The sequence below is a fragment of the Grampus griseus genome (assembly GCF_964374135.1).
Source record: "Grampus griseus genome assembly, chromosome: 9".
NCBI lineage: Eukaryota > Metazoa > Chordata > Mammalia > Artiodactyla > Delphinidae > Grampus > Grampus griseus.
The window spans coordinates 31,944,333-31,957,920 of record NC_139003.1 but is presented as its reverse complement, the minus strand read 5'-3'; the positions used below and the strand labels follow the sequence as shown (position 1 = coordinate 31,957,920).

The following is a 13,588-nucleotide window of genomic DNA, read 5'->3' as shown; positions in this document are numbered from 1 at the left end:
CAGTAGTACCTCAGTCAATTAGCAGAAAGTGTGGGGAGTTAAAAATAGTCTTCTTATTTGTTTGTACTGCTGAAACATATTCTAGTGGAAATTTCTAATCAAATACTACAGAATCATCCCCAAAACATGAAAAAGTTTCTCAGAAAAAAGAAAGTAGGTGTTCCCTACCCTCCTTGATTCTTTTATAATGAGAAGATAATAAGATGAATAAAAATATCATAGCACAATTTACCATGGCTAAAATGTTAAATAAAATTAACTAACCATCTCTAGAGAGGTAGCATTTGGAAGGTATCTAGATCTTGTCTGGGAATATGGTGTCACCCTTAAGAACCTTGACTTTTAGTTTCAAAACATGTGACTACATACATAGCAACCTCAACAAAAGTACATTTGGTAAAGGCATGTGAACTTGGGACTTGAATGCACGGCTTCCAATTCTAAGTCTGATTCTTTTCCGATACATTATCCCTTGTACGTTTCTTACAATCATATGCTAATAAAGGCTATATTTTCAGGCCTTAATAAGAATCTACTTTTCCTTTAATATGAGAATGGCGCAGAGTATTATATCAGCTAAGCATTCTACTCAAGGCCAAATGGAAATGAATGATGTACACAGATTGTTGGTAAATATATCATTCTAAAATTGCAGATCACCAAAGTTTGAGTGTGCATTATGGACCAAGCTCTTTATATGAAGTTACTTCAAATTTTTGCAACTGTTAAAGGAAGGTACTATTACCCCCATTTACAGAGGGAGAACTGAAGGCCAGAATAGACTTGCCCAAAGCTACTTATCCAGTTATTAGCGGAAACAGAGCTACAAAATAAGTCATTGTGCTCTCTGGTCAATGTTGCCATTCATGTTCTTTATTTTGTTTTAAACTTTATTTTAGAATTAAAAATATTCCACTTGGATTGGCACATTTCACTTCATTGATTTATATTTATTGAATTGCTTTGTATATGACATATTCTTAATTCTTATACTGAGCACCCTTTATAAAAGATGGACTATAATTGCACCTAGCTTATGGTTAGAATTAAGTTACAAAGCTGTTAAGTAACTGAGATTTCACAATAAGCCTGCAGAGCAGGGTTCAAATCCTGGGCCCCATGCCATGCAGTTCAGTATTCCAGCTTTGTTACTTATTGAACCATCACCATTAGCATAGTTTACATGACATCCCAACAGCTCTCTAAATGGACACCGCAAACATAATTCAGATTTCAGCTCACCAGTGACTTGGGAGCAGAGACGCTTAGATTCAGTTCGTCATGGCATTTTCCCAGGGTGCACCCAACCTGGAAATTCTCCCAAGTATGGGGGGAAATTTCACACTGAGAAATCCCATTCCATCTAAGGCAGGCCAAAGAAGATGACCAGTCACTTACCAGGCATCATGCCAGGCAGGCCTGGGGCACCCCAGGGATGCAGGCGTGGCTTACTGACTGAACGTGCTGAACAGACCAGGCACGGGGCAGAGTACATTATCATAGGAGCTCAAAATTAATAGCGTTCTGAAACTAAAAATGAAACAGAGTAGCTTGTGGTTATAATTGAAATAGATTAACTTGGTACCAGGAAACCATCTAAGCAATTCCTTCCTTGAATCCCTCATTTTCTTAATGTATTTTCTCCTTTCCCGGACCAGTTCCAGGTCAGGATTTGAGGAGTGATACTCAAAGGAATGGCTATTTCTGGTCTTTTTTGGAGGAAATTGATGGTTTTCCATTCAATCTGAACATGTAAAGTCTAAGCTCACTTGAGGATCTTCCAATTTCTTTCTCTAATATTACGTTTCAGCCTACTCATATGGGAAGGAAGAAAGAGATTTTTTTTTTCCTTCTCCCTCCTATTTCCTTGGCTTGTTTAAAGGATGAATATTACAGGCTCCTGTGAGAGAAATTTGGCTAAAACAGCCTCTTATTTATTCTGTCTTAAGAGAAGAAAATTATTGAAATAAATTGCATTTGTATTCTTTGGACATTTACATTCACTAGGGATATTTGCTAAAGTGTCAATTATAGTTCCTTGTCTTCTATCATTTCCTATCTTTCCCTTCACTTTTCTTGTCTCTTTATGCTGCCAGTATCTTCCTACTTTTTCCTACAGATGTCTACTTCTTCTGACAATTATTCCTTTTCCCATTTTCTTTCTTTTTCTATGCTGTACACCTTTCTTATTTTCTTATATGCAACTGTTTCTTTGTCACTTAATGTTTGTTTACCTTTCCTTCATCCATTCTCTCCTTTTTTCTTCCTTCATTCCACAAATATTTGTTAAACTCTTGCACTGGGCTAGGATTCTACACCTTCCAAATCTATAATCCCCTAAATGTAACTGTATTATTAGCGTACCATCAAAATAACTACTGATATTTCTAAATTTTAAAAAAAATAGAAATTTTAACTGATAGTGTATTGAATTCAAATTTGAAAAAAAAAACTCCAATAATTCCAGAAACCTCTCGTTTTTTAAGATTGTGTCAGAGGGCTTCCCTGGTGGCACAGTGGTTGAGAATCCGCCTGCCAGTGCCAGGGACACGGGTTCAAGCCCTGGTCTGGGAAGATCCCATGTACCGAGGAGCAATTAAGCCCGTGTGCCACAACTACTGAGCCTGTGCTCTAGATCCCGTGAGCCACTACTACTGAGCCCGCGAGCCACAACTACTGAAGCCCGCACACCTAGAGCCCGTGCTCCACAACAAGAGAAGCCCCCGCAATGAGAAGCCCACGCACCCCAACAAGCAGTATCCCCCACTCGCTGCAACTAGAGAGAGCCCGCACACAGCAATGAAGACCCAACGCAGCCAAAAAAAAAAAAAAGATTGTGTTAGAAAATGTGCCTCCTTTACAAAAGCCTGCACTCAATCTATTCATATAAGATAAATTATTCTTTCTTTTCCTCTAAAAGATTTAATTTTTTAAAAAGGGAATGGGATATGGGGAAGGAAAATATGGTGCAGCAGAGAAGAAATACACATGTGAGCCATTTTACTAATTGCTCTAAATTGAGTACAGAGGTTGTGCTGCATAGAACTGCTCACTAAAGGCTTAAAGGCTGAGGTGCTCCTGGACATGCTCCCTTAGCAAGACTGAGATTTAAAACCTCGGGTGTGGAATTTAGCTGTAGTCCTTGTTATTTGGATGGAATCCTGGTTATGTGGCCTGGTCCATGAGTTGAACAAAAAAATTCAGTCCAGTGGAAAGAAATGAAGCACTTCGTTTCACGTGTCTCATAACTACAGAAGGTCCTCCTCATCACAGTGCTCTATGGGTCTCAATGACCTCTCTGTGTTGTATTTCTCCAGTGCCTGAGTAGCTAGCTCCACTGGGTCCTGCTGTATCTCCTCCAACATGTCAGCATTTTTTAAGTCACATTTTTTATCCTTTTTGGTCCCCTTAGCTCAGGACTATTGACAGCAACCATTCCTTGGGGGCAGTGGCTGGCATGGTTCTAAGCCTACAGGAGCTGCCAACTAGCTTTTAATACGAATGATCATGTACTAATTTACCAGCTTTGTGAGTTTACAGTTTTGTGTATGAAGTTCTATTTGACTTTCATATGGTGGATAACAAAAACAAATGGACAATATAAGTAACCATTTTGACAATTTAAATACAGGTAATGTTCATGTCAGTTCAAGGAGAGCGGATGTACTGCTTCTAGATTGTGAAAGCAAAAGGAGGAATAGAGTGGAAGAGTATTTTTAATAGAGGGAGAGAGAAGAAGGTGGTAACAAAAGAAAAGAGAAGATGTATGGGGTTGCGAAAAGAAAAGGCAAAGAACTTGTTTTGAATTAAAGAGAGAATCCTATCCATCTAACTCGTCACATTCTCAAGTCTCAGGGCAAACCTCACCTATTCCAGAAAGCATTATAGCATTTTCTGCTTACTTTACAATACTTCTATATTCTGAACAATTAATTTGCCAATTAATTGCATATTGTTTTATTATCTTAAAGTGGTTAATTGATTCTTTGGGATGTTTTTTAGCTTTCTCCAGGATTATGGCTTATTTTCCAAGTTAGACTTACAATGACTGCAATTTGAGGACTGTTTCTTATAAAATCTAATCTTTCACAATGTCTAGCATGGTTGTTGCCACAGAGTTCATTAACTGGAGAAGGGATGACAGGACACGTGTGGCAGGGAGGTGACAGGAGAGACAGAGCGGATGGGGAGAGGACATAAGAATGAGGTGGGAGGATGGATGAGGGAGAAGGCTGTGTTGTTTGGGTGGGTAGGTGAGAGAAGTGTGGCAAAGAGATGCCTTGTACCCCTGGTCACTGAATATGCTTAGATACTGCAGGGAGCTGTAAATGGTGTTCTTTTAGTTTCTCTTATTAGGAGGTTTATTCATCTTTGGGGATTTCCTTTTAAAGGAGTGAATTGAAATTGAAAGGAAGTGCACTTTAGCCCATTAATAGCACTTGGGTTTGTAAAATGGTCAACGGATGATATACACACATCTTTACGTATCATAAATATGTATAAGCTTTACTTTCTGATACTTTCCAATTCTTATTTAATTATAAATAACATTTGAAAAATTAAAGTTTTCTTTATAAAATTTCAACAATGTTTTGAGCAATTGAAATGCATTTAAAATAACTGAGATGCGGTGTTCACAATTTCTGCTGTGGTTAAAGCAGAAGTCTGATATACGATTGCATTTGAAGGAAAACGTACCTTTCAAATTCAGATCCAACGTACTGACAATTCCTCTCTGTCTATTTTTGATAATAGGACATCTCCAAATTTGCAGAGAAAGACAACATAGTTCTTGGAGATGGTGGAATCACATTGAGTGGAGGTCAGCAAGCAAGAATTTCTTTAGCAAGGTGAATATCTGATTATTGGTCCAGTGAGCATTTGTTGTAAATATCATGCATGTAAAAACTTATAGATGATTCTCTATTTCTTTATATTCTGTTTCTGGAATTGAAAAATGCCCAGGATCTTATAGGTAGCAGGTTAAGAATAACCTTTAAGAATTATAGTTAATGATAGAGTGTTCATGTCTGATAAAGCTGATGGCTTTTTAAAAATGCATACCCTTATGTTGGTGTGTGTGTTTGTTTGCCTCATGATATGATTGACTACAAATGGAAAACCCTGGCACTCTGCCTAGCCCAGGAAAGAGAAGATGTAAATTTTTATTTAGTCCTTCATACAGTTCCTTGCTCGCCCCATCCCAAAATGTACACACCTGCTCTAGGCTTCTGTTTATGCTACTTGGTTTAGATAAACATAAATTTTCAAAATTTTCAACCTAACTAATTAATCTCATGACAGAGATAGCAGGGCAAATGATGTCACTCAGCTTAAAGTCTGTAATCTTTAAAGAAAAATAAATAGGACAAGCACATCTAATATAGTGGGGGCTATGGTGGTCCCTTGGTGGAGACATTCTTGGCCTAAGCATTTTGAAGTGTCAAAGGGAAGTGTATATATATATATATATATGTATAGTTAATTTGTGTCAAGAAGAAACCTTTGCGGTTAAATTGTAACTCTCAGTTTAAAAAATTATTGGTGATGTGGTATGGCAAATGTTACTCCAGTTTTATTTGAACAAGATTCTTCTTACTGTGTTGCCGAAGTCGTTAGCAAGAAATCACCTTGACTTATTGATATTTTGGCTTCTTTCCCTTACTTTCTTGTGCTTTCAAAAGCTGGGACAGGAAACTAACTCACTGAGCACCTACAGTTGCCTAGTACTATTCTGGGTTGGGTGTGCATGAGTACATGTGTAATTTTACTTAATCCCCATATCACTCTGCCAAAAAAGGATTGTTCTCCCCAACTTATAGAAGAGATAATGAGATAAATGAGGAGGTTAGATCTTAACTTGCCAAAATCCACACTGGGAAATTCCAGGGTTACAATTTGAACCAGGTCGTCTTGACTCTACATTAAACCACACCTTGATCTTGGGATTACAATGTCAAGTAATAAATCAATAGATATGGATAATTCACAGACAAAATAATATTTTGTAAATAACTGAAAGTTGATTAATCTGTGAGCCAAAGTAAGACTTGTCTTAAACATTTCATTTCAAATTTAGGTAGGATATGCTCTATGGCTTCAGGCATTCAGAATAGAATTGAGTTTGTATTTCCCAGTTGAAGATGCAGTTTTATTATAAAATGCACACAGTTTGAGGCATTAAAGAAAATAATTGTTTATTGCTATTCTGATCTGAATGTGTCATGTGTTGTCCATTTGGGGATGGTGAATATGTTATTTCTGATCTCTTGAGAAACTGTGGTCATAGATGTGTAGATAGAGAGAAGAGCTGAGTCAGGGAAGAAAGCCCTCGAGGGTACATTTAGATGGGGGACTTTTATCTAGTTCTTACGTGTTATCTTCAAAAATAATTTACACTGCAAAGGTTCTTCTAGATTTTACTTTGACTTTTTGTCAGTTCTGTTTTTTAATTATTATTATTATTATTATTACTTCTCTTAGTTACCTGCTGACTAAACACAGTTTCCTTTTTTACAGAATTATACGTAAACACTGAATGCTATGTGACTGGCACAGGTATAGGGTACTAACAACCACAGCTGAAAAAATTTAAATGTTATGAAGAAATTGCCTCACTTCCGTTCATATGGGACCATATCTTCATCTTATTACTGTCCTAAGATCAACTTAATGAAGATTTTACTTGCTCATAAAATTTTATCTTTTAACTTAGAAAATAGTAAAAATTTCTAAAATTTTATAATATAAAATAATATGGGTATACATTTTCATTGCAAATTTTTCATCCTTCACTTGTGTGGCATTTTTATGAGTATGGTCCAGAAACTAAGACTATAAGGAGCAAAGAGCAATGTCAATCATACAGCCGTAACAACACTGCTATCAATTTGTTGGTAACAGTCAACACTGAAAAAATATTTAAAAAATAATTTCACATAAGTGCTGCAATTTAATTGCTGTCTCTGACATTTTACAGGTTTGAAACAGTCTATTCTTCTTTGTTTCCCACCAAAATGCAAGACCTTTGAGGGCAGAACTTGTGTAATTTTTACGATTGTATTCCCAGCGTGTGGCATAGTGCTTGGCTGTAAATAGATACTACTGTTAAAAGGTTTTCTTTTTCTTTTTTGAGGTAATATTTAAAATTGTATGTATGGTGTGATTCAGTTTGTAACTTTTGTAACTTCAAGTGTATGTCACTTATATTTAGCAAAACCACTTCAGCAGTTTTTGGAGTATTGTGAAAAGCCATAAAAATCACATATGACTTATCTTTTTGTTCTTCACTTAAAATAATCCATACCAAAAGACATGGGAAATATTGAAGGAATCTAATTTCATTTCCATTTTCTTTTTAGAGCAGTATACAGAGATGCTGATTTGTACCTATTAGACTCTCCCTTTGGATACCTAGATGTGTTAACAGAGAAAGAAATATTTGAAAGGTATGTTCTTTGAATAACTTATTCATGCTAAAAGACAAGAAGGAACAACTATACCACCATAGACTGCATATTACTGCTTGAGAAATATGTCCACCATTGTGACTCAGAATGGCAGAATGTAATGTAGCCACTTACTCAAATCTGATCTTCCCTCTATGGTCAACATTAAAGATCACGTCCACTTTTCTGTCCACCTTACGCTGAACCAATTTTTCCCATCATTACTTTAACAATCACTATTTATGTAGGTTTTTATAGTATTATTGTCTTGTGACATAGCTTATATTATTTTAATTGATTATTATACTTAAACTTTTTATTCACTTTTTTCGTGTTAGTATTTTATTTTATCTCCTCCTTAGGTAGTAAACTTCTTAAGGAACCAAAGAAACTGAAGGTTTTAATGTTTTAATATAGGTGAATGCTCAGACTATTCATCTACCTCAATACCTCCTTCAGAACCTTCTCCTCAGTCACACAAAGCTCAGGGTATACATTTCATTGGAGCTCCCATTAGGGCTCAATGTATGTGAAGTTCCTACCAGGAACAGTTAGTTATATAACTTGATTTTAAGGTTTCAAAATGATTTCATAGACTATAAAGTAGTTTATTAAGAGAATTATCATGATTCATTTTAATCAATAAGTATGTAGATTGTGTGTGTATAAAATGGCCATATTTTTCCTAGAAGCACCTTTCCTAGAATTTAGCAAAATTTAATACCTATGATACTGTTTTTATAATCCTGTAACTATAAGTACCTTCTTACCAATATAAACTTTGCTAGTTATGTTAGTATGTTAGAGTATAGACTAGAATGATGCCTCTTTCTATCAATATATAATATAAAATGTTTTAATGCCAAAAAGAAATTGGTCTCAGATGGTTCTAGTCAGGATTTACTTCTAGACTTAGAGGGAAGTTTTGTTGGAGGACGGTCAAATGTATTATCCAATTCTCAGGTTTGTTATTGTTGTTGTGTTTTTTGTTTTTTGTGGTTTTTTTTGTGGTACGCGGGCCTCTCACTGTTCTGGCCTCTCCCGTTGCGGAGCACAGGCTCTGGACGCGCAGGCTCAGCGGCCACCGCTCACGGGCCCAGCCGCTCCGCGGCATGTAGGATCTTCCCAGACCAGGGCACGAATCCGTGTCCCCTGCATCGGCAGGTGGACTCTCAACCACTGCACCACCAGGGAAGCCCTGTTGTTGTGTTTTTAACAAATAAAATTAGTCTTAATATAAGCTCTTGAGGACAAAATTGGTGGTCAACTTAAAATATAAAAGGAAATGAGTAGAAAGTTTAAAGAACAAGAAAGCTCTGACATTTTAGAAGACATGTAGAAATATAAACCCTAAGGAATCTTAAAGGTCATCTAACGATTCCCTTATTTTCTAGATGAATCAGCCATGACCCAGAGGGTAACCAGTTCATTCAAAGTCAAATGTTTATTTAATATCAGATATTTAATTTCATTCTAGGTCTGTTAACACTCAACTTTATAATGTAGCATACTATAATAATTCAATAATACAGTATTTCATGTCATAATAATTCAAGAAGTGCAAATTAGTTACTATTGAATATTTACTTAAGTATAATAATAACATTGTATGGTAGAGGTTTTATACAAGAATAGGTTAATAAAATGTTAAAATGCAATATATATACTATTGTAATAAATTGTTTATTAAATTAATATTTATATATTTTTATATTCTTAAAGCTGTGTCTGTAAATTGATGGCTAACAAAACTAGGATTTTGGTCACTTCTAAAATGGAACATTTAAAGAAAGCTGACAAAATATTAATTTTACATGAAGGTAGCAGCTATTTTTATGGGACATTTTCTGAATTACAAAATCAACGGCCCGACTTCAGCTCAAAGCTCATGGGATATGACACTTTTGACCAGTTTACTGCAGAACGAAGAAATTCAATCATAACTGAGACTTTACGGCGTTTCTCACTAGAAGGAGATACTTCTGTGTCCTGGAATGAAACGAAAAAGCAATCTTTTAAACAGACTGGAGAGTTTGGTGAAAAAAGGAAGAACTCCATTCTCAATTCAATCAGCTCTATGAGGAAATTTTCATTTGTACAGAAGACTCCATTACAAATGAATGGCATCGAAGACGATTCTGTTGAGCCTTCAGAGAGAAGACTATCCTTAGTTTCCGGTTCTGAACTGGGAGAGGCTATCCTGCCTCGGAGCAACATGATCGATGCTGGTCCCACATTTCAGGGACGAAGGAGGCAGTCAGTCCTGAACCTTATGACCCGCTCCTCGGTGAACCAAGGTCAAAGCATTCACCGAAAGACAGCGACATCCACACGAAAAATGTCACTGGCCCCTCAGGCGAATTTAACTGAAATAGATATATATTCAAGACGGTTATCTGAAGATACTGGCTTTGAAATAAGTGAAGAAATTAATGAAGAAGATTTAAGGGTGTGTATAAGTAATCAGTGTGGTGTTTCTGTGTTTTCCTTTCTTTTTTTTCTTTTGGCCACAAAAAGTGGGATGTAATACATACTATGTAGCAAAATTTACTCAAATTTGAGTTTAGGATGAGGTTTATTTTTAAGATTCCCAAAGTCCAAAGTATGTAAATTATGTAAGCAACTTCGAAATGTGAAAGAATCAACTATTTCCTTTTGTGATGTCTCTTACTGTAAGATGTATTGTAAGTCAAAGCAAGGACTAATATTGAGTCCTTTACTAAGCAGTGATAATCATTATTGTTAATGAGAAAAATTATGAATTATTATAAATCTGTTTCATTACCCTCCTAAAACCTCTGTGGGAAGAGGTGGAGTGAAAACAAATATATAAACAAATAATAGCTTCAGTTATTGAGAGACAAAGAAATGTTTCTGTATGCAGGTAGCCTCTATAAGGTATATAAACATCTAGTCTCTCAACAGGACTAACATTCTGGCTTATACCTCAGTCTTGCCTGAATTTAGTTAATGTGAGCTTTTTTATCATTTAAATTTCATTATACGTAGGATTTCTGGGCAGGTTTCTTTTAAAGAAGGTATGTGAAATTCAACATATACTAGTGCCAACGTTCAGGTAGAAAGTCTTTTATATTAAGTTCTAAAGAATAAAATGCTTTTATTTTTAAAATAGGAGGCAATAGAAAAGAGGAGGGTTTTTTTTTAAACTAGAAAAATTCCTTAAGTGCCTTGGATGAAACAGTGTTGTAATAAATTGATATGTTTAATAGCGTAGATCAATTACGAGTAGTGTGACCTTTGGCAAGTCACATGTCATTTAATGTCTCTGGGCCAAAGTTTCTTTCTTTGTAAAATGAGGGAACAGAATAGATGATCTCTAAAATACATACTTTCAGTGTTTCTATAATCTTAAAAAAGATTTCCTAAAAGATAATTTATCTGTATGGTTTTAATACCAATCTGAATGAATTTCTCAAACCTGATTCTATAAGTTTAATTGTAAAGAATGATCACTTTGACTGATAATAGTATTTATTGATTGCTTCTAGTGCCATGAGCATATTCTTAGAAGATCCTCTCATTATCCTCATTTATAGAGAAGGAAACTAAATTTTAGAGAAGTTCAGCTGCCTGAATTCAAGTAGCTCCTAGGAAGTCAATGATAGAGTCCAGATTCAAATCCAGGTTTACTTGACTTCGAAAATTTTTACATCTAACCAGTGTGTCATATTCCAATTTCCTAGGACCCTTTCTTTGATGTTCTAGTGCTTCTTCTGTGAATTTTGTTGACTTTATAAGAAACAAAACTATCCTTTCCCTTTGAAATATCTGGATTTTCTCTCTTTCAAATTATTGAACTATCGCTCTCAAAGTTAAGTCAAGGACGGTTCTGGGAAGCTTCAGTTTGCTGGTACCATTTATTTGATAAAATGTGTGACACTGTTAAGCATTAAAATGGTAAAATTGTTCAAAAACAATACAGTCGTTTTATCAGCAATATTACATTCAGAGTTTGAAGAATCGCAGTGTTTCTCATTTTTCAAAAAGCTATGTTGCTCCAGTGGACATTATATTGGCTGTGGAGTGACATCACTTGTGTCATTCATAATGGTTTATATTTGTTGAAATTCACTTAGTTTCAAATAGTAATATTCCTTTATTTCCACACATTCAAAATAAAACCACAGTGCTGGTGTGAACCTGTATTGTCACATTGTAATAACTATGATTCTTTTTTTCAGGAGTGCTTTTTTGATGATGTGGAGAACATACCAGCAGTGACTACATGGAACACATACCTTCGATATATTACTGTCCGCAAGAGCTTACTTTTTGTGCTAATTTGGTGCTTAGTCATTTTTCTGGCTGAGGTAAGAATTTTCTGTTATTAAATATTAATGTGATTTAAAGTTAAATTAGGAATAGTTTGGAAGGATATATATATATATATATACATGTATAAATGGATATATATGCATAAATGTAAGTGTATATATGAAATTTTATATCATATAATGATATGTATAGTTCTACTGATATTTTATTACTTCATACATAGCATATAAAATATACTTAAGCACATATCTTCTATATGAAGAGTTTTTGAGACATTCAAAACCTCAGAGTAGAATGTCTTTATATGAATTGAATTTAAACAATGAAAATTATTCTGTACTAAATATTAAATTCATTTGACTCTAGACATTGCATTATTAAATATGCCAGTGATGAATCACCACCTTTAAAAGACTATTTCCTCACAAAATAAAATAAATATATATTAGTGGCTTAGAAATCATTTTAAATAAGCCTTTCAGAGATTCAGATCACCCATTTGCTTACAGAATTCTTTTGTCTTCAATGCCACCATCATGGTCTCTTTACCATGCTGCTCTCCTTCACATCACCAGGTTAAAATAAAAGAGGGGGGCAGTAGGTCACAGGTTCAGTTCTGCATTAAGGTAAGAGGTTTCTGAAGCTGGTTGGTGAATGAGGTTATTCTCTAGGTCAGGAGCAGCCACTTAAATGAGAAAAGAGGCTTGGCAGAGGACGTCTAGTGGTGAAGTGGCTTGGAGGCTGGATGGAGAATATTTGCCCTCCAATTGTCGAACGGGGGCAGTCGTAACTCAACACCAGCCAAGGACTTCCCATGAGGGGTTTCGGGATCAGTTTCACTAAACCTTCTTATTTTTCAACATAAGATGAAAATACAGATTTTTTTCTGTAAAAATTTCTCATTTTTAAGTGTGGGTAGTTGGTTAAATCAAAACAAACAAATGAACACTACGTGGGGACAAAAAAACATATCTGTGGATTGGATTCAGCCTGTGAATGACTACTCTAGATATTTATCTCAGAGGATACTGCTGGATGTGTCCTAATATACAGGCTGAATCCAACATAAAGGCCCAGGCTGCCTTCAGGGGAAGAAATGACCCAGGTGAAGTACTGCCTCTACTGAGGGTGTATAATTATATACATACCTGAAACCCAAACTTAAAACTACACCGTTGTCTTATTAGGCTGCTTCTAACCTCAGTTAAGAAGTCCACATAAAATATTATCACTCCTCCTTGACCAAATAAAGTAGTGTAAAATATTAAAGGTATGTACCAAAAGTTGTACATACCACTTCACCTATAAAGTGTTGGTTTCCATTTGATCTTTGAGTTTTGATGATATCACTTCTTTTGCTCTACTACTATTTTAAATTAATAAAACAAATGGAGGCTGAATGTGAGATGCGGTATTGCATAGCGCCACCTCTGGACTCAGACTGATCTGGCTGTGAATTCTAATTCTGTGTTTTTAACACTATGACACTGAACAAGTTAGTTAACCTCTCTGAGCCTCAGTTTCCTCATCTATAAAATGGAGGTTGTAATAGTACCAATTTCAAAGGTCATTTTTGTGGGTTAAGAGATATCATGATTATAAAGCACTTACTGTAGGGCTTGGCATATAATGAGCAATGCTAATTGCTATTCTTACTAATATCCTTAATGTCTATCATCATTATAAAGCTCAAGTTAGTTTGAGGTGAACAAGTCCATGACAGAGATATAGTAAAAATTTCAATAATTCCTTTTACAGTTTAACAAAACTATGGGGTTGAGTAACTTGAGACTCTCACATGAGGTAATGAAAATTACATTGAAATGTATTTTTAATTTACCTCA

At 35.4% G+C, this 13,588-nt stretch overlaps 1 protein-coding gene across 1 annotated transcript in view; it reads left to right on the top strand.

Moving 5' to 3' along the window:
• The window catches only part of CFTR (CF transmembrane conductance regulator), a gene marked incomplete at its 5' end in the record, with an annotated part of 192,659 nt that overhangs the window by 105,545 nt on the left and 73,526 nt on the right, over positions 1-13,588 (top strand). Inside the window, 4 exons of the mRNA XM_082662061.1 lie at positions 4,756-4,850; positions 7,362-7,448; positions 9,171-9,897; positions 11,651-11,779. Coding sequence (XP_082518187.1) covers positions 4,756-4,850; positions 7,362-7,448; positions 9,171-9,897; positions 11,651-11,779 — 1,038 coding nt within the window. The remainder of the gene's footprint in view (positions 1-4,755; positions 4,851-7,361; positions 7,449-9,170; positions 9,898-11,650; positions 11,780-13,588) is intronic.